The sequence below is a fragment of the Arachis hypogaea genome, chromosome 8 (assembly GCF_003086295.3).
Source record: "Arachis hypogaea cultivar Tifrunner chromosome 8, arahy.Tifrunner.gnm2.J5K5, whole genome shotgun sequence".
NCBI classification, from domain to species: domain Eukaryota; kingdom Viridiplantae; phylum Streptophyta; class Magnoliopsida; order Fabales; family Fabaceae; genus Arachis; species Arachis hypogaea.
In genome coordinates, this window is record NC_092043.1 from 39,779,851 (window position 1) to 39,801,239 (window position 21,389).

General features: G+C 33.6%; 2 protein-coding genes across 3 annotated transcripts; one reads left to right on the forward strand and one right to left on the reverse strand.

The window, feature by feature from the left end:
- Positions 1-4,142: 4,142 nt before the first annotated feature.
- On the reverse strand, positions 4,143-11,395 carry LOC112707419 (probable bifunctional methylthioribulose-1-phosphate dehydratase/enolase-phosphatase E1). 2 transcript variants are annotated; one of them, XM_025759158.2, is made up of 13 exons: positions 11,370-11,395; positions 10,919-11,261; positions 10,003-10,139; positions 9,183-9,278; positions 8,572-8,691; positions 8,327-8,416; positions 8,020-8,196; positions 7,672-7,827; positions 7,067-7,216; positions 6,884-6,985; positions 5,515-5,624; positions 5,320-5,438; positions 4,143-4,434 (listed from the first exon to the last, which is right to left on the reverse strand). In XM_025759158.2, the coding sequence occupies exons 2-13, from the start codon at positions 11,136-11,138 to the stop codon at positions 4,343-4,345; spliced, it is 1,569 nt and encodes a 522-aa protein (XP_025614943.1). In that variant the 5' UTR covers positions 11,139-11,261; positions 11,370-11,395; the 3' UTR covers positions 4,143-4,342. The 2 variants fall into 2 exon arrangements, with proteins under 2 accessions (XP_025614943.1, XP_072057391.1); XM_072201290.1 differs by having other exon boundaries at positions 11,374-11,389.
- Positions 11,396-15,146: 3,751 nt separating this feature from the next.
- Positions 15,147-19,998, forward strand: LOC112707420 (uncharacterized). Its single transcript, XM_025759159.3, has 12 exons — positions 15,147-15,574; positions 16,197-16,261; positions 16,383-16,481; positions 17,039-17,171; positions 17,342-17,401; positions 17,551-17,610; positions 17,914-18,036; positions 18,339-18,410; positions 18,592-18,729; positions 18,993-19,148; positions 19,264-19,368; positions 19,836-19,998. Exons 1-12 carry the CDS (start codon positions 15,356-15,358, stop codon positions 19,866-19,868), a joined length of 1,263 nt encoding a protein of 420 aa, XP_025614944.1. The 5' UTR covers positions 15,147-15,355; the 3' UTR covers positions 19,869-19,998.
- Positions 19,999-21,389: the final 1,391 nt, after the last annotated feature.

Sequence of the window (21,389 nt, forward strand, 5' to 3'; positions counted from 1 at the left end):
TCAAAGAGTTCAGGTGGTATATGGACTACATTGTATCCATCTTCTGAATGAGCAAGCTTTCCATCTCCCAAATCAAGGATCATTGTGCAAATTTTTTTTCGTTCTCTGACGCTTTCATCTTCTATTGAAGACCTTAATCTCATATTCTGAGTTAAAGTTTATAACTTGCATTCATGCCATAGATAAGAGGAATTAATCAATGCATTAACAATATCTTGTCTAGATCCCTTTGTTATCACTGGAAGAATTTGCCTAAAATCATCACCAAAGACGACTATTTTTTCCCAAAATGGCAATGGTGAACTTGAATGGTTTGTGTCCTGAAGTAAGTCTCTGATAGTTTGATATAGTGCTTCAAAGAAAAATTTATTCATCATTGGTGCTTCATCCCAAATAATTAGTTTTGTTGCCAAAATTAACTCAGCTAGTGGACTTCCTTGTTTTATGTTACAGGTGGAATATTAATTAGGAGTCAGGGGGATTGCAAACCTAGAATGAATTGTTCTTCCTCCAGGCAGCAAGCTAAGAGCGATGCTATTCCACTTGAAGCTACTGTTAAGACAATTTGACCCTTTGATCTAAGAGCAGCTAAGATAGTATTCCAAATAAAAGTATTTCATGTACCTCCGTACTCATATAAGAAGAAAACTTTACCACAATCTGAATTGATAGCTTGAAGGATTTGGTCATAAACATATTTTTGTTCTATTATCATTTGTGATAAATATTGCTTATGTTGCTAAGTCAACGTAACTCGATCATAGCGGAGTTCATCCAATATTAATTTGTTTTGCAAAGAGCCACGTCTCATACTGTGAATGTTATCCATGTTGGAAAATGACATTGTTGCATATTCTCGAAGTGTTTTGCTGTTGCTGTTAAGTATTTGTTCAGTCTCTATTAGAGTAAGTTCTGATAATTCATCATCTGATAAAACCAAATTTGAAATTATAATTGAAAATGATTATTAAAATAATAAAAACACTTTAAGACATTTATTTGTACATTTTCACATTTATATTTGTTAAAAAATTTTAACAACCTTGTTATAAATATGAAGATAATAAATGGTATCTTGTGGACGTTTGATGAAGAAACATGCAGCAAAATAAATATAGATGTTAATGAATAAGTTCAAACCTGGTAAATTGAACATAGTTATATGATTATGTAGTATCCCATCTGATAGTAACGTCCAACACTTCTGCCAAACAACTTTAGGTCGAGTCATTGAATTTGACCACAAACGAGTTGCGAACAACTTTCTCAAATAATATCCAGAACCCTAGTGACTTGCTTCTTCAATAGCATTAATATATTCTTGATTATCATCAAGTATGCCATACACGTACCATGCATCTCTGAATGTCGGGTAAACAACACCATTGAAAGACCGAAGTTCTTCCTAACTTCTTGGCCCTTTAACAATGTTGAGCAATATTCTTAAATAGTATAATTCACCTGCTGTTGGAGGACAAAGAATAATCTACCAATAACAGTATTTTTTTCCCTAGGCTCCCATATTCTAAGGTTGTGTTTCCAAACAAATTCAATCTGAAAACTGTTATAAGTTAATTGTCTAGTTGCCTCATATTTTGCGTCTGCTTGAAACCAAGCTATGAACATGGATTCTTTAATTGTTGCTTTCTCAAAAGTTCCTTGCAAATTGTCTTGATCTTCAAAGATAACTGGTTGTTCATCGGGCAAGTGAAAGCTTAACCATTCAACTAAGAGTTTTCTACAGTGAATTGCATTTATATTCTCCAAGAAGATTCACAGGGAGAGATATACCAACAATCACAATGCATTTTCACTTCATCTATAATTGAATTAGAATTGGAAAGCATTGAACTTGAATAAAAAGAAGCTATGACTCGATCACTTTCCTTGTTAACATACTTAAAAAGATACTTTATCGATCTTGATTGATTGCACCATTCAATATTGATATGAGCATCATATTTCATCAACAAGAACTTATTATGTGGCACAACATACCAATTATCCAAATGAATACCTGAAACCTCAATGGTATGATCAGCATCTCGACGTCTATAAACTGGATATTCATTTTGATTGATGGTGGTAAACTCTACGAATTTCTTAAGGAAGTGTCGGATGCAAACACCATTCTCCATGCAAGGTGAATTTTTATTTGGAACTCCATAGGGTCCATGCATCATTAAAGCTTAACTACCTGATAGTATTCTTTCTGGATCCAGATTTTGATATGAAATTTCTGCTGAGATAATGTTGTCTATGTCCTCAGGACTAAAGAACTTATGCTCTTGCGCAAGAAATAGTAGTATATGTGCATGCCGAAATCCATGCTTCTGAAACTCAATAGTATATATGAATGCAATAATAGATATGCATTAAGTATGATTGTATTATAATGGATTGAAATAGTACACATTTTCCTATGAAATGTAGGTTTAGAGTATTACCTGTCTTAAATGTACCGAAAATTCTATTCTTTTGGATATCTTTAATGAGTAAGTCCAACTTTGTCTTAAATAATCTGCAAATCATGTATATTCTATCTTCAGGTTTTAAGTTATTTTCCTTACAATAACGCTTCAATTCTTCCCATTGGAGGTTACAGGTTACTGTTATAAATAAATCTAGATAACCAATTAGCCTACAAATTGCCATTGCATCTTGATAGTTTTGAATTATATATCATGGTCCCCTATGAATGTTGCAGGTAAAATAATGCGCTTGCCAAGTGATGACGCCTCAGTTTCACCGTTCAGAATTGCATCTTTCAGACCTTTATAGATTTCAGCTCTGAATTGTCTTTGCTTTGAGTATACAAATTTAAGTCTAGAAGCTTCAACCATTGAGAATGCATAAACTAAAAACTGTTGAAAAAGTCGTCAAGAATACAACAGAACACCTTCACAACTTGGTCTATGTTGGATTCTAAATCCAAAAAAAAAAACATCTATGTTAACATAGGAGGTTTCCTCTTTAAAATTTGTTGCCAATTTGTTTAACAGGATGTTTTCTCTCCAACCGTTTTCACCAAGCGAGGTATTATTTTTGGTTTCACAGAGAAACAATACTTCAGAGAAATTGGATTTAACAATCCCTTTAATGTTGTGAACTATAAGGGGTTTCTCCAAACCCCGACAGTTCTACATTGTCATCTTCATGGATCCTTGGGTGTCAATTGTTGGGCGGCACCCTCACTCTTCTCAGTTTGACTTGTTTCTATCGAACAATGCTTCTTACATGCTGTCATATCCTCCTTTTTCTTTGTTCTTCTTTTAACCCATGTCACCTTATTATCCACTTTACCTCTTCTTGCCATATACTTCAAACGCAACTTGTGTTTTCCTTTAGTTTTAGGTGCACTGGCCGAAGCACTAAAGGAAAATATGCCGTCTGAGTTAAAATTCTGTTATGAAGTTTCTTCTCTATTCTCCATCGGTGCTGCTTTCTTAGAATTGTATTGCTTTTCCTGAACTGGCTGATCAACAAGGGCCAAAATCCTCCTCTCCTCCTTCTGTGGTCCACTTTCCACTTCATTATCCTCAACTCCTTTTCGTGTGTTAGCCTCGTTAACCAAAAGACTCGCAAAGCTTTTCATTAGGCTTAACGGAGTTGGCTTTCTATTTCTTTGGTATTTCTTCTTTGGCTGCTGATCAGAATTTAGATTCTGGTTCTCTTTTTGGGAGATGACTCTCCTTTCAAATTGTTCAGCTCTGACTCAAGCCCCCATTTCTCTTTCTCAACCTTCCTTGCCGCTGAATTCACTAGGTATTTGCTGCATCCGCGAGCCTCATGTCCCAAGAATCCATAGTAGTAACAAAAGTTCCCTATCCTTTCATATTTGAATTGCAACTCGATCACCTTCTTATCTCCCCTTGCAATCTTCAATGATCTTCGCAATATGTTTGTGACATCCGCTTTCAAAAAACTATTACATGCATATAAATTCAACACTTTATGCTTAAACCCTTTTTTACCCAATAAATCCGTATTTCATGATACACCCCTTCGTACCCATGATAGGGATATCTCAACTTTTTAACAAAGCTTTGCGAAAAATATAACCATAATTTTCAACTATAATATTTTACTATTTATATTCAAATATATTATTATGTAAATTTTAGCTAAATGACAATTATCAGTGAACATAAAAACCAAATCACATCTCATTAGATATGATGGAAGTTACGTATGTTCAGGCCTCAATGCAACTTGATGTACAAAAGACTCGGGCTAAGTTAAACAGAATCTATAATACATTATTTCAACTCTAAGAAGTTAAGGTTGCAATGCCCATAATTATCATAAGACCTAATAGATCACATATGAGTGCAGCTACTATTTAGATCTCCGAAAATGATTTGATTGTCTTGAATCCATGATTTTCAGGGAGGGGTCCATTTCCGGGTCGAATTGAAATGACAGCCTCCAAACCTGAAAACATCATCAACTGAATAAATCCATCTTCAATAACAAAGCAGTTTCTTATCTGGTCATATTATTTATATAGCTGTGAATCTGTAATCTGTGATTCTATGATCCTAGGGAAGTTTAGATAAACTCTTGTACCACAACCATTTTTGGTGGTGTTTAGGATATTACACACTACACATCTCAATTTGTAAACCTATAAAATTTAGGGCATATGAAAAGGGTGTCATGTGTAATATAAGTAGATTACCTTTTCCTTCTTGGAACTAGCTTGAAAGACTAAATCAATATGCCACATTATACAATATATGATGCGCTCTAAATGGTGTGTTTAAGTAAGTGGACTAAAGGCTGCATAGCTGACCAGTAACCACAATGCTATAATTGATTGTGACACCTTCATTAGATACTCTCAAACTTTACTTGCATGTAAAGCTTACTAAAAATCATCCAGGGGTAATATATTGAGTTTTATGACCTTTTATGAAACAATTAAGACTTGTGCATTGCCTAAATAACTCAGCAAGAAGCTAGCTTAAGCAAACCTAGGAAGAATAGTGAGCAAATAACTTGTAAAGAAATTAAAATTTCCCAAATCAAGCATTTTATTTTTATTTAGAATTTAAATAGCTATTTAATATTGGTCCAACATCAGTGTAAAGTTTTTTACATTGTCCACATACTAAGTGTTATGCTACTTTCTTGTCCAGCGACTTTTATAAAGATTAAGATACTACATAGACAGCAAATCAAAATTTAAATTTTTAAAATATCGGGTCAATTATTTTTTCGATAAAAAATGTTTACTAATCACCTGAAAATGATAAATAATGTAACAAGTTTAATACTAATTGTGGACAAAATATAACTCAAGAAAAATGCTCATACCTGCTCCCTTAGCAGCTGTAGCTTCTTGATAGACATCAGTGACAAATAAAATATCTGATGGTTTATCAACGCCAAGTGACTCAGAAATTTCAACATAACTACGTGTCTCCTTTTTGTTCCTGAAAATAGTTTTTGCATGAATACAGGTATCTTTAAACAGAAATCATCAAGGGGAAACCTAAATACAAGCATTACCCCACTGTGGTGTCAAAAAACCCAGATAAGTATTTTCTTAGGTCCCCATGGTTAGTTTTTCCAAATATTAGCCTTTGCGCCAACCTGCTACCACTAGAATATATGTATACCTGGTGCAAATATCAGACACAGAAATTAAAATGCACGACAACATGCCTTTCAAAAATTAAGTAAAGGCTTCATACAAAATCTAATTGCTCTGTATGTTTCACCCTAAGCCAAATATCAGATAATTAAGAATTGGTTTGTCCTAAAAAAATTGAGTTTAATGGATTTGCAATTAAAAGAGACAAGATTCAAATATGCTCATTAGTCCCTACAATTACGTGTCGTTTCGATTTGGGTCTCCCTATTTAATTTTTTTTAATTTTTTTGGTCACTCCCTTTTTCTTTATTAAATTTTGTGTACAGGTCATCTTGATTGAATGTTTAAGTTGTGATATCATAAAAACATAAAAGAAATTTAAAATATTTGCAAGGACCAAGACAAAGCTTTTGATATTTTTACAAACTAAAAATACAAATTTCAAAATATTGATAATGATCAAAATTTATAATGACAATAACAAGGAATAAAAGCCAAAAGAAAGGAAGATAAGGAAAGAGATGGACCCAAAAAAAGGGCTAGAGGTACCATAATCAAATCACATGTTTACCAGGACCAAAAACATACTTGAGCCAAAGAGAAAATAACAGAAATCGAAAGAAGACAAAAAGGAGGTGTTTGGTATAGAGGCATCTCAATATCTGATATACTTGGGCATCGTGGATATCCAAACATAAAATGGACAGGTATAACATGTCTGGCTATTTAGGATTCAAAAAGAATAGTCCACTCAAGTAAAGCAATGGGCCTCAGGCAGGTTAAGCTGAAAGTTCCTCAGTGGAGGGACCACAACGGTTGAATTGCTTGAAGAGGGAACTGTCTCTTCAAGAAAATTCCTTGATAACTTGATATTATGCCTATAGTTTCATATGCATGTGTGAGTCAACAAGTGACAGGAACAGGAACAGAAAAAAGGATGGCACAATCTTTAGGATAAAGGTGATAGGATGTGATGGGCGGCTAGCAAGAGTTACCGAAGAAGAGTGCTTCTGTGGGGACTCATGCCTTAACCAATGGCCTACCATAGGCACTTAGAGAAAAGGAAAGAAGAGGGTGGGTATAGGTAAATGGGTTATTTATTGAAAGGCATCGTATGCCGGCATATATTCTGCATCTCGACTAATAAAGGATTAAAGGGCATCTCAATCTATGGTTATTGTATAAATCATTTACAAAAACGGGCATCTTGCTCAAGCATCCATGATAGCATACAGAAACTTAACATGTGAATCAAAAAGAGATACAGAATTATGAAAAAGCAACCTTTATGCCCAAGGCGTGCCATTTTTCTAGGGCTTCTGGTACATCATCATAAACTATTCCCTCCAGTTCGTCCTTCTCATAACCAGTTCGCCATATATGACCCTGCAATGCTTAATAATGTCAGCTATATTACAAATATGAATTTCATCAAAAGTAGAACCCAGCAATGTTGGGTTTAACCACCTGCAACTCTTTCAGGGCAGTGATCTTTCTATCAGCTTTGATCATGGCATCCACATTAGCAACTAGAGCTGCAATGACTTCCTCTTTTCCAGCATCATCAGAGGGGATAGGCACCGCACCTGGAACCCCTTGTTCAAGGTCACTTTCAACCTGTTATCCAGAGAAAGAGAAGTCAATATTCCAGAGTATATGAATGCAACAAAGGCATAAAATATCCACATCCCAATTAAGCAATTCTTATTATCAATCTTTTGCTTGAGACTCAAATTGCACAGGGAAAGATGTTGCATGGTCCCTGGCTTCAATACTTTATTTTATTAACATACAATTTACACATGAAACTTGTTTATTTCTTTTCTCTTTTGATGGATCACTAATATTTAACTCTATGCTTAAAAACAATTAAAAAAGTGTATAATCAATGAGGGGGAAAAAACTTGAATGTAGTTAAAACCAAAATCCCAAACCTATCCTTAACATATCATTTCAGTGTCATAACACAGTATTTTATTAGTATGTATATTAAATGCCTGATCCACAGATGCTAATTGGAGGAATATAAAATTATAAACACATTAACCATACAGCTGTCCAAAAAATTTTACCTGCGAACGAAGCAACTTGATATCATTTTGAGTATCGGGAGTATCATATGTCAGAGATAGATGCCTCCCAACATTATCACGGGCATATGGAAAGAGAACTTCTGAAACAAATGATATGGGTGTAGTAGTTCCTTCAATGTCGAGAACAATGCAACGCTGCAATCCAAATAGTCGTAGAGACCAAATTCAGCAATTTAATTAGAAACGGTAGGAACCCAAAACTGCATAATTTTTACCAACGTCCTACGAACTGCAGACAAGCAGTTCCAGTTGACCAAGGATATTGGATCTTGTTTGGAATATGTGAACAAAATCTTTAAATAAAAAGGGAGCTTTATGCACACTCACTGGGAATGGATCAGTATCACCATTATCTTTCTTTGCCTTAACTGAAAAGTTTGACTCCCCGGCAATCCTTAGACTACTTCTTGCACTTTGTATTGGACCATGGTTTGGAGCGGACCAGTCTAATCCCATTTGGTGAAGTTTTATAGCAGCATCAAAGAGGTAGTGATAACACTCAGTCTGGAAGAAGAATGAAAAGCTTTGGCGTGTTTATATGTTATGGAACTTCTCAGCACAAAGTATAGCTAGACTTTGTATATAAATTAAGATTAATCTTCCTGTGGAATATATAAAAGTACAAAACACATACCTGGGTTTTAGCACTGATCCATGTATCTCCCCAAACATATACCCCATGGTTGCGAACAAGAACTGCTGTTGATTTTGGGTAGGCTTCAATCTACACAATAGGAAGAAATGCACAACAATGCCACATCACAAGTGGTCTTTTTGGAGAGGAAAAAAAGGACAGAACTTCGGGGAAGTCATTAGGTTTTCCATCTTATATATATACGATACTATATATATGTGCAGAACTATTGCGAGGAAACATACAGCTTTAGCTAGAGAATCTGTGAGCTCATATTCATAGGCCGTGTTCTCAATTATGGGGACCACAAGTTCATCATAATAACCATGTCCCTTGATTCCTTTTATCATTTCCATGTGAGTGATCTGCCATTTGTGGATAGCATCAGTATCAGACAAAAAGAAGAAGAGGGGGAAAAAAAGAATGAGGACATGCAATGTAAAAGAGAAACCTCAACCACTTATTCTTTGTCTTCTCAGAGCACTATATAATAAACTATAACAACACTAACAAATAACTTTCTGACCCTTGATGCAAAAAACCACAAAAGAATGAAAATAGAACGCCTCTTTGGAGCTTTATAATTAAACTTTGGTATATACTTAATTATCAAAGTGCAATATAGAGACTCTTTTCCTTTCAAGAAAGTTTTGCCTTCATAGAATGCACTCCATAACTAATCTTTTCCCCAAGCAATCAGATATTTCTTCAACTCGGCTTAATGCACTACTACCAGTCTCAAAGCCTCTTTAAAGATAAAATGATAAGCAAGAATCACGTATTATAATTTTGTACCAAGACTCCTGACCCCACAAGAGTAATAAACGAAAAAGCACCCATGTCAATATAGACATACTCGAAATTCCTTTGATAGAGGATTGATCATTGTTACAAGACAAGATTCTATCCCGTGACTGTGAATAACAGCCCCAGCATCCCGCAACTCATATGCCTGGAAAGGAAAAAAAGAAATATATAAATACTAATTATGTCAAAAATGAAAATATTCAGATATTGCAAAGAGGTTTCTAGGCATGAGTCTAGCAATTGATAGAAAGCACTTATCAGCCGAATGTTACAGTTAATTAATATTATGTCAATACTTACTCAGACACCTAAGTGACACCATGTAATGCAAATTTGTTTTGAAAGTATAATAAGATTTAGATTCTGCATATTAAGTATAACATATAATACTACAACCAGTAGCGAGTAACATTATGAAATGTCAAAAGATCAATATGCATATTGGATACTACAATAACATAGGTAACACATATATTTACACATACATGGGATACAAAAATGAACATTTTTACACACTAAAATTTACAAATTATAGACACATATGACATGTATGATATATATAGTATTCAAATCTAGGAAAAGATTGTTACTCATAATCATATTTATGAGGTTCATCGCCACCATATGTTCTTGTATCGTTCTTTGAAATTGCTTATAAATTTTCAACAAACCCAAAAATTATGTTATCCCCTCCCCCCCCCCCCCCCCTTCTTTTTTTCCCCTCAAATTTTAAAAGTGTGGCCTATGTTGTATCCATAATTAACTGCGCACTACAAATCCTTGTTGTTGCCATGTTTTGTATCTAATATCAATGATAGTGTGTCCATGCTTTATGGACAGCAGCTAATAGAGTGTAAACTAGCCCCTACCTTCAAGAACACTGGACTAGAATCAGAACACTTGGGAGGCTTGTGCGGGTAAGGTTTGGCAGATGGGGCAGACAAGACTGATCCATTGTGCGACAACACATACATGTCCTCCGGTTCCATTCTTTCCTTCTGAACACCTGTACACATTTTTCAGCCAAACAAGGAAGATTTAATTCTTAAACACCAACCAAATTGAATTGACATCCAGGACAATGACATCACATTGGTCATATATATATAAATGAAAATCTAACAGCAATCTATAATGGTCCTAGCAGAAATGTATTACAACTTCACACAAATGTTACATTTTTTGGGGGTGTTTTTGGGTTTCACTAGCAATGCTTTGAATTGGGCACCAAAAATCAAAGAGCAAATTACACTGGTCTCTCTTAAGACTAAGCAATAGTACGACAGTTATACATGATACTTCTTCATTTGTCATGCCTAAAGGGGTGTTTGTTATGAAGTTCTATCAAAATGTCAACTGTAGTATCACCTAAACTTTAAAGGGAACCAGCGTACATGTCTACAAATACCAGGATGCATGTTTTATATAATGGGAAACTCAAGTAAACTACCACTTTGACTCCCGAACGGTTAGTTTCGTAACAAAATAATTCCTCAAAGATTGGTTTTTGGTTGAGAAATCCACCCAAAGTTAGCACTATTTTGTGGGTAAACTAGCACCCAATGAAGCATAATTTTGTTAGTGAACTAACATTTCAAGGATTAGAATAATGATTTGGTTAGAAAGTAAATGTAATTTACTAATTCATCAAAAAACAAACTCCAACAGCAGATAAGAATGGAAACAAGAAGAGATGACAAAAAGCAGAGCTTGGACATTTTAACAAACAGAAAGCGATCAATTAAAAGTAGCAAGAAAGGTAAAGTGATGGAATATAATACGAACCAGAAGGGGACATGAGTATGAGTTGTTGAGACTTGGGAATGGAGTCATCGTGGACCTTGAAGGCGATGCTGCCACCTGTCCCAGAGACCCATCCGAGGGTGTAGAATTGGCGGCAGAGTTCGGCCATGAGAACTTTTGTTTCCTTAACTGCCTTCCCTTCCAGGTATGCTTGCGTCACCTTCAACCCGTTCAGGGCAGTTACTGCAGGTGCTGCCGCCATGGATTCTAGAGAGAGAGAGATGGAGAGTGGATTAAGGTTGGTATGGTGGCTATCTACATTCAATAGAAACAAACACTGCAATCTTTGTGTGTGTTCCTGTTGAAGTCTTAAAGATGAAAAAAGCTGAACATAAAAATAAAAAAAAAATTAATAATAATAATATAAAAAAATCGAATATCTGACTCAGTGTCAGTGGGTGAGTTTAGAAAATAGAATATCACAGTCACATACTCACATGATATTCCAAAGCCCAAAACACGTTGGCACGTTCGGTGAATTACATATATTGAAATTCAAAAATGTGATTTTGGTAGTAAAAATCAAGGAATTATTATATATTTGTCTATAAATATATATATAATTTAATTTATTTTTATTATTTATTTTATATTTAAATATATATTTTATATTAATAATTAATTTTAATATATATATTATGATCTAAATTTGTAATATTAATAGTTAAAATAATTTGTATTAATTTAATTTTAAAAGATTAAGAGTTTTAAATTAGTTTTAATATTGTATATTATTATCTAATTAAAAAAGATTAAATATAATTTTAGTTCTTATGTTTAGATCGAAAACATTTTATGTTTTTAATTTTTTTTATATAAAAAATCGTCTCTAAAATTTAACGTAATTTTAAAATCATCCTTTTAAGATAGATTAATTTTTTAAATAACAAAAATATCTTCCTCTCTTTCTTCTCACCATCATAATTATCTATTCTTCACATCACATTGTTACTATTACTATCATCCTTAAACATTTATTTTTCTCTTCTCACTATAATTATTGTTCCATTCACTATTAATCCATCACCATTTGTTCTTGAATCCATCAATCCAATAAAAAACTCAATCTTTAACAATAACCTCAAATAAATTAATACCAAAAGAGTAATTCATCACCAAAACCATCTTTATTAACAAGAAATAAGAAAATCATTATCATTATCCTCAAAACAAACATTAACAAAAGAATTAAACATTAAAAAGAACAACAAACATCTTGTTATTCCTCCAATTAGGATTTGTGGTGAAAGGGAAGGGAAGAAATTAAAGAAATTAGGGAATTAGAATTTCTCTGTTAGTTCACTCATGTTTTATAAGAGTCTGGACGGCGGATGGCAAGGAGGGAAGGAGAAAGGAGGCGCGGCAGTGATGCTGAAAACATGAGGAACACGACCACCACCATCACTTTTCCGATGACGATGGCGCGTCGCGGTGAGGTGAAGATGAGAGCGACGGTGAGACTTCCTTCTCTTTTTCTTTGAGTTTCTTCTTCTGTCTCTAAGTCTCTGTTTCTCTCTCTCTTCTAAAGGTGTGATGGAGATAATGATACTGAGAATATAATTGTCTGAAAGACGATTTAAAACTAAGTTGAACCTTAGGGACGAATTGGAATGCTAAAAAACGTTGGAGATGAATAAAATTTTTGAGTTAAATCTTAAGGACCAAAATCGTACATAATCCAATTATAAAAGAGATTTAATTTAATGCATTTGATCTTTTGTAACTAATTTAAATTAGCCAAACAACTAATTTATTTGATAACTTAAACAAGTATCAATCTACTTATTGAATTAGATAATACTATAAAAAATAAAAAAATTAAGGCTGTCAATTTTTTAAGATCAAATTGATGCCTATACTAACCCTATCTCAATTACGAAGAAACTGATTTTCTCTTCAAATGCTTAGAAAGACATTTTTCAAGTGTGAAAAAAAATAAAAAAAAATAGTTTGAAAAGTCTCTTTTGACAATAACATCAACTTATAAAAAAACTATTGGATCTCAAATGTCCATAATTTTGTTAATTTTTCTCAAAATAATATCACTAAAGACATATATGATAAGAGCGTTTGTGATTATGTTGCTGGAAATAGACCGGATTTGGAGTGTATTATAGATGTTCTGGAAGAGAAACAACTCATTTTTATTTTCTTAAAGGTATCGGAGCTAGATTTGGGAGAAGATGTAGTTGTTTGACTCTCGAACTTTAATAATTTATTTACTATTGAAACAACTTGTAGTCTCAACTTAAACTCTCGAAGGATGATAAAATCGAGTTTTATCCTAAGATTTAGAGGCTTGAAGTACCTCATAAAATTTAGAGTTTTTGTTAGTTAGTTGCTAAAAAGATGTTATTGGCTAATGAGCTCCACTTCAGAAGATATATAATTTCGAATAATTTGTACAATATTTATACATCTTCATCTGAATCTTTGCTCTACAATTTTTGTGTTCCTAAATTGCATATAGGACATGAAAGAGCATACACAAAAGACTGGTCTCAGGTAAAATTTTTATGTTATCCCTGATTCCTATGTTATTAGTAAATTTATCTTCTCAATCCCACATCAAAAGAGTTTCGTAGTCCTTCCTTTTTGCTAGCACTATGAATTTAATATGGTTTAATTGGAATGAGTTCATTTTTAAAGAGATAGTTGTTTTAATGAAGGTAAGATTCATGAACTAGCTCTCTATTTAGTTAAAGACTATCATATGATCCAAACTGAATTATCTCATATAAAAAGGGACATAGATAACTTCATAGAAAAATATGTGTGTTGGCTGCCCCTAAACGTCATTCACTAAACTTAATTCAGATGGCTCTGTGACAAAAGACGAAGAAAGTGACATGTGAAAAAAATTCTGAGGAACTATAAAAAAATTTTTAGTAGTCTATAATGTGAATTTAGACACTTGTACAGTAAAATTTATTGAATTTTGGAACATTCTTTTGGGATTGAATTTGATGTTAAATGTGAGTTTCATTCATGTGGAGATGAAAGTTGATTAAAAAATAATTGTGATTATGTATTTTAAAAAATTTAAGTGATCTTCATTTTTCAAAATCTTTTGTTTTGGCTATCCAGAATCGTTGCAAGGGATTGGAGAACCGAATATTCCACTATGAATTTAGAAAAACGAATTCTTATGTAAACAGATTGATCTTACATAAATATGATTTACAATATAATTATCATATATTTTTTTTCTTTTATCTCTATGTATTTTTCCTAATTTCTTTGCAAATTCGATTAGAACTATATTTTAATTTCTAGAGTAATAGTTATAATTTATTTTTTCTCTTTCATGTTTGTGATCTGTCGTTCAATTAAAAAAATATATATCTGAAGCATGTATATTTTAAAAAAAAAATTATTTTGATTCTCAACCTAAATTTATAAGATGATTAAGATAATAATAATAATGAACATTTGAATCATAAATCACTACATAAAACTAATCTAGCAATATGTAATCAGATATTACCTAATGTAAAATTTTAACATAAACAAACTCACAATTAATGAAGAACTCTTAAAATAAGATACAAATAATTTTTTTTGGGGGGTGCCATTAAATCAGGAATTTATGTATTTTTCTGAAGAAATTATATTAAAAAAAATTCATCCAAGGCTAAAATTTATTATATAATGAGATATGAGGGAAATTGGATATACAATTTAATTGATTATACAAATAACCTTTTTATATCTAAACTTAAATTTAATGGCTTTTAATTTTAGCGTCAACTATTTATTATTTTGGTTAGTATCATATTTGTTATCATTATTCATTAAACACAAATAGTTTCTTTTGGTAAAAGTTTTAACTATAATATTTTTTTTTGTTTTTTACAACATTTCTCAACTTGATAGGTCAAACAACAAACATTAATCTGGCAAAGTAAAATTTCAATACCTACTTAAACGAATTAAAATTAATGAATTAACTATTAGGTCAACCAAACTTGATTTGATTATAACTCCTAACTCCACAAGTTAAGGACTAATCCGTCGTGAATTTAAGCTCTATTTAAGAGTTTGTCATTGACCAATAGTTTGCTGCATGCACAAGGCGGAATTCAAACCCCACACTTATTTAAGCGGACGAATGAGTTGACCACTCGACTAACCCAAATTAGTTTGTTAAGATTTAATTATAACATTAATAACTTATAACTATATGGAATGGGCCATTCAACCAAAAAACATATGAATAGGGCTGTAAGTGTCAACTATGAGGCTGTTTGGTTGAGAGTTTTCCGAACTCCCTTTCCATTTTTTCAACAACCCTATCCGATTAACACCCAAAAAGCTAAATACAAAAGAAAAGGTTAAAAGAGAAACCAAAACCTCTGCACTGCAAGTCTATCTTCTTGGGTCTTGTCTCTGGCGCCAATGCTGTGCTGAGCTATCGCCATGTCTAAGGACCGTATTGTGAAGGCAGTGAAGAAGTTCGTTGGGGTTCGCTACAAGGTCTTCACCAAACACTATGGCCAAGACATCATTGACTTCTTCGATCTCCCCATAAAGCTTGTCTTGTCCCCTTTCACTCTTGCTTTCGCCATTGCTGGCTCTGCTCCCCGTGGATTTGGTGTTCCAGAACTCATCTCCAAGCTCTCCTACGCTTCCGTCTTCGTAACTACCCTCCACTTTCTTACTCCTTTTTTGCATTGCAATTTCTTGCCTTTACGAAATTCGTAAGCTTTTCTGGAAATTCACGTGCTTTCTTGAGACCCCATTTCCGTTCTTGTTTGTTTTGATGCTAATTCTTTTTTTTTCTTGATTTTGTTTTATTGTTAAGGATAAGCTTATCGAACTCTGGAGTTAGCTTGTTATAAGTTTAGCTCTCCAATTTGAGTTTATGACTTTTAACATAAAGTTTACTGGATGAGGTTTATGATTCAAGTTTACCTAATCTCTACAAGTTTAGGTGAACTCTAAAGTTTGATAACCTTGTATATGGATGATTTTATGAGAAAAAAGAGAAAGAGAAGAGAGGGGGGCCGGGGGGTGTTCAGGACCAAATTGTTTGTTTTCTGAAAGTTTTTTCTGTTTATAGTATTGATTAATTACAAAAATGGTGATATTAATTATAAAGAAAATTCAACCTGGTTCTATGATATTCAGAAACATTTTGCGAAAGCTTTTAGTTTGGTTAGTTGGATTGTCGAATTTTTATATTCATGAGAACTGCATTGCCTTTGGGGTTTCACTTAGTTAGTTAGACAATGAATGTTACTGCATGGATTTGTTGCAGGCCGTAGCTACTTTGGGGACATATGACATTGCATTGGACCTGGGGAAGAAGGTCATATGTCAAAGGTGCTATTTGGTGTTCCTTCCTCGCTTGGATACATAATATGTCTCTGCACAACGTAATAGTGTTTGGTGTTGAATATGAATTTTTGTTGAACTCTAAACTAAATTTGTGTCTGGAGAACAGGAACTGTAGGACATGTAATGGATGGCAGGCCCTGCGGTGTACCATGTGTCGAGGGAGTGGAAGAGTACACTATCAAGTGAAGAATTGCAGCTTCAAGACGTAACTTACTCTCCATTTGAACTTTGCAGATAGTATCACAATTTAAACTGTGGTGTCTTTTGGTGCTCATATCGAAATGTTTAATAAATAATTCTAGAAGAATATATTTCAGGTTCTAGTTGTAGTAGAATATTCTCTGTTTTTGTTGTTCATCTATTTTTCCCTAGGAATGTTCTGAAGTAATAAACTGCTGCCAACGTATACAAGTTTACATATCATTGTAATGGACTCATTTTAAATTAGTGAGTTTTTCTAAAATGGTCTTTTAGAAGGCCTCTGTTCACTGAAATTCATAAATGTTGGACGTCGCTGACTTGTATAGTTGTATGCATCAAAGTTACATTGCATTAATATATTAATATTTGGAAATGCAAAGACAAAATATGCTGTCAATCTCAAAAGATGACGTCTTTCATATTTACAGGAAATTGGATGTAATATTATTTTCACATATGTTCCTTTTGGCATATCTTTTAGTTTTATTTATTTCATTAAAAAAAACTATCCATCAACTTATCAATACCTCATAACTTGTTATTTAATTTATTTACTTTCAGAGGAGAGAAAGCAACTGCTGAATCTGTAGCAGATGCTATTGCAGACAACCGCGCTGAAATAGTGCATCTACCATCCTCCTTGGATCTTCATATTCCATTACCATCAAAAGAATGCCCAAGTTGTGATGGAACTGTATGACTCAATCTCCTGGTTGTCTTTCTTTTTCATTAATAAGCTGAATCCCACTTTCCTTTTTTGAAAAAAAAAAATAGTATTTCAAAAATAAGCTGCACCACACCATGCTTTGTTTAGTAACCCTCTTGTTCTGTAATATTTGGTTAAACATTATACTAATTCTCCAGGGTGTAATGAGCTGTCCTGAGTGCAAAAACAAGTTGCAAGTGAGGATCTCAGCGGATGATGTGAGTTGCTTTCTTTATTCTGGGGTTCTTAGAACTTATATTTTCTTTTAATTGTTGACTTATCTGATTCATACTTTCATATTTATTAGTATCCATTAAAGTTTACTAGTTTTTGCAAATTTTAAGCAAGCATCCCTTTGTTTATGCAGATTATGGAGCCCCCATGGAAAGCTTATAATATCTTGAGAAAGATGGATTATCCATTTGAGGTCAGTATTATTTCATATCTGAGTTTATCTTTATTATTATGAGCATAGTTAACTCCGATATACAACTAAAGGCAACCCTTGGTCCTGAATGTTATGGTTACTTAAAGCAATGCATTTGATAATCATAGTTTTCCCTACTAATATTTTCGTAATTAGCTTTGTCCTCCCTTGATCTTTTTAGTTTTGTTATACTCTGCCTTTATACTTTCATTTGTTATCATGCATAAGCATAAGGTTCATATTATTGTTTGATTTACATTACTTGACATGCGAATCTAACTATTTGTTGTTTTCAATTCCCAGCACATAACGCACAGCATGAAAGATCCAAGTATTGCTGCATTTTGGCTGCTAACCTTTCCTCAAATTATGGGTGGATTTACCTATGATGATGATGTGAAGCAGAAAATATGGTGGCAGTACAAGGTTGTTGTTCATATTCCTTTTTGTTTTTAGTTAAACTCTTAATCTATTCCTTTCCCCACCTGTTGTTTTCAATATATTATCGTTTTTACTTTTGTATCTCCTTAGTTGCCACATGCAATGCCCAGTTTATTCAAATCAATTTTGTTAAACTAAGTTTGAACAATTGTACCTATTTATGTTGGCATTCAATGGAGCATTATGAACTTGAAAATGTGCTTTTGATGAGAAAACATAAGTCACAAAATGATCACCTTTACTTTTATATTATACCTTTCTAAATGATCCTTTTGTGGTGAACTTAGGAATCCACGCAGTATGATCAACTCCGAGATGTGGTGGCCAAGAGGAAACCAGGGTGGGAGTACCTGCAGGAGGTAGGTTTCTCGTACTGCATCTCAGGTTGTTTATTGAAGCTTTGGTTAATGCACATACCAAGCTTCTGAAATTAGTATTGTGGTGAAACTATATAATCTAAATTTACTTGGCATTTTATTTAAATCAATTTAACACCCTTCTCTTTTATTTTTTTAATTTGGGATCTTTCTGTTATCACAGGCCTTGATATCTATAGATCCTGAAAGGGCAAGGGATGATCCTATCATTGTGAGAAATGTTCCTTTCTATAAAGCTAAGAAGGCTCTAGAGTCGGAGGTTATGAAGCTTGATCCTCCACCAAGACCGCCAAATTGGGGTGTCCGTACTCACTAAATTCATCTTCTGCTAATTATTCTTATTCTTTTTATCGCTATTACTTTTTTCCGCCATCTCCTTCTCAAATTAGAATTTTCTTTTGTTAAGTTCACCTTTTGAATGTTTTCTCCTTTCAATTTACTAGAATGAGCATATAGCTCATTACTCAGTTTCCTAAAAAGGGTGGCAAGGGAACTTCTTCAGTTTTGTTTCTTTAGCATCGGTGTAGGCACCATTGGGCATAACTAACTGCAAAGAATTGGCAGGAGCTGGATCTTCCATTGAGTTCATCATCTTGGAGTGAGGAGGATCTCAAAGATCCGGAGAAGTTCTATGAAATGACTGTTCTTCTTAATGCACAAAGAGAAATCTCCAATAAGATCTTGGATGCACAGTGGGAAACTAAATGGCGACAGGAAAAGGTTCGACATTTTTGTCTTTCAATTTCCTGTTTGTTTCCTTCATGGTGAGACGATAAACATGTATATGATTTATCAAATACCATCTTATTTTGGTATGTGCGGTCTCAATCTTCAGGTGAATCAGATGTTGGAGGAAAAGGTGCAGCCATATATTCAGGATATAGGCAATGGAGTTCTTTCTGAACCTATTTTATTAAAACCACAACAAAATCAGGATAAGGTCTCTCTCTCTCTCTCTCTCTCTCTCTCTCTCTCTCTCTCTCTCTCTCTCTCTCACACACACACACACACACGCACGCACACACGTACGTGCACATCTATATATGTTATGCATGTTGGATAGGATAGGCTCTCAAAATTTTATCAAGAATGTTGTTCTCATTTGATGATGAAGGTTACATGCACGCCATACACACTCCGATTTATTGCGTTTTTTTTTTTTTGCAAAATCAGCTATAACTTCCTATATTACACTGTCTTACAAAATGATGGGTGATTTTGCTTTTGTGCAAAAGATGTTCAAATGCAGAAACTTCAATGCTATCTAAATTCTAAAGTTTTACTTTGAATTTTCTAAAATAAAATAATTTTCAAAAATGTTTGTGTGTTTCGCCTTCCCTACCATCTATCTTGCTCTTTATTTTAGTTGCAGTGACGTGATTTTCTAAACTCACTTAACCATTGCAGAGACAACGACGAAAGAGGTGGTTCTTCTTTTGAAAAATGGCCAATGCTGGTGATGCTAGAGCATGCTTTTGTATTCATCATTGTATAAATTTATAATCTGTAACCATCGATGATTGTATCATACTGATGAATTTTGTATTTGCTTTTTGACCTTCTCCGTTTAGTTGCTTTGGATTGTGCTCTTTCTATATTTTTTGACCTGAGTGTGAGTAAGGAGTCACGTGCTAAGAAAGAAACAAGGTGTTGAATATAGAGAGCATAACAATGTGAGTTTGGAAGGCCAAACTAATTGAAATGTTCAACACTTATTGAGCCAAATTGCTTGAAACCTCAGCTTAGAGGACTATTATGGGATCTTTATCATTAAAAAAGCCTTGGAGAAGCAAAATATAATGAATAATAATTAACAGAAAGGGGTTGAAAGAGAAGCCAAAGGCTCTGAGCACCACTGACTAAAGAAATTGAAAGAAAAAACTAAACTCAGAGCCCTCCTGAGTCAAGTACTTGTGGTGTTTATATATCGAGTAAAAGTTTGAAAATAAAGTATTTAGAGTCACAGTTAAACTCAAAGGAGCAAAGCTCCCAAAAAACGAGAAAGACAAAGGCTCTGAGCATCAATTATGGGAAAAAATGAAAAGAAGAAAAATAAACTTAAAGAGCTCCCTATTTATGTGCTTGTAGTGTTTATGTGTTGAGCGAAACTTGAGACAACATTTAAAATCATAGCTAAGTTCAAAGTGCAAAACACCAAATGAACTTAAAACTGTGAAAAGAAAGTAAATAAGCTTGTTTCAAGGTGACGATTCAAGAAAAGACTTCATAATTTAATCTGGATAGAGGTCTTGAAAGATTATAATCATTTGTGCTGAATTGTGCATAAGTGAAACAGCTAACCAAAACCACTTGAATTGTTACCATTTAACCTTGCATTTTAAGCTTTAAAATTATTGATGATTAAGGCATGATTCTTTGCTTGCTTGAGGACAAGTAAGAGCTTAAGTTTGGTATTGTGATGCATGAGCATCTTATGTACTTTTCTTGGGTGTTTCTTAGGTAAAAGAGATGATTTTTTGCTTGATAACTGTTCATATCCTGCCCAAGAGCGTAAGCCAGGCTCAATAAAGCCAAAAGGCCCAACGAAGAGAGTAGTCTTTACCGTGTTCCCAACTTCTTGAAGGAGGTCGGATTCGAGAATACGGGCAGCTTACGTTTATCTGTAAAGCAACTACTTCCTTAAATCTCTCACCTTTTTCTAGAAGAAAGATCTCAACAACTCTAAGATAAAGGAACGGTTATCCACTATCAGAAGTGAAACTACTTCAGCGGTGGTTATTGGCACATCACCTATAAATACACTGACACTCCTCAGGTATACTTAAGTTCCAATACACTTAGGTCCAGTTTGGGTAACCAACTTAATTAAGCTCCTTTTGATAAAATAACTTAAACAATAAATGACTTTGTTAAAAGTAACTTATAAATAAGTTATTTTGTATTTGGATTTTTAACTCTAAAAGTGCTTATTTTATAGAAATGTGATAAAAAGTAGAAGTA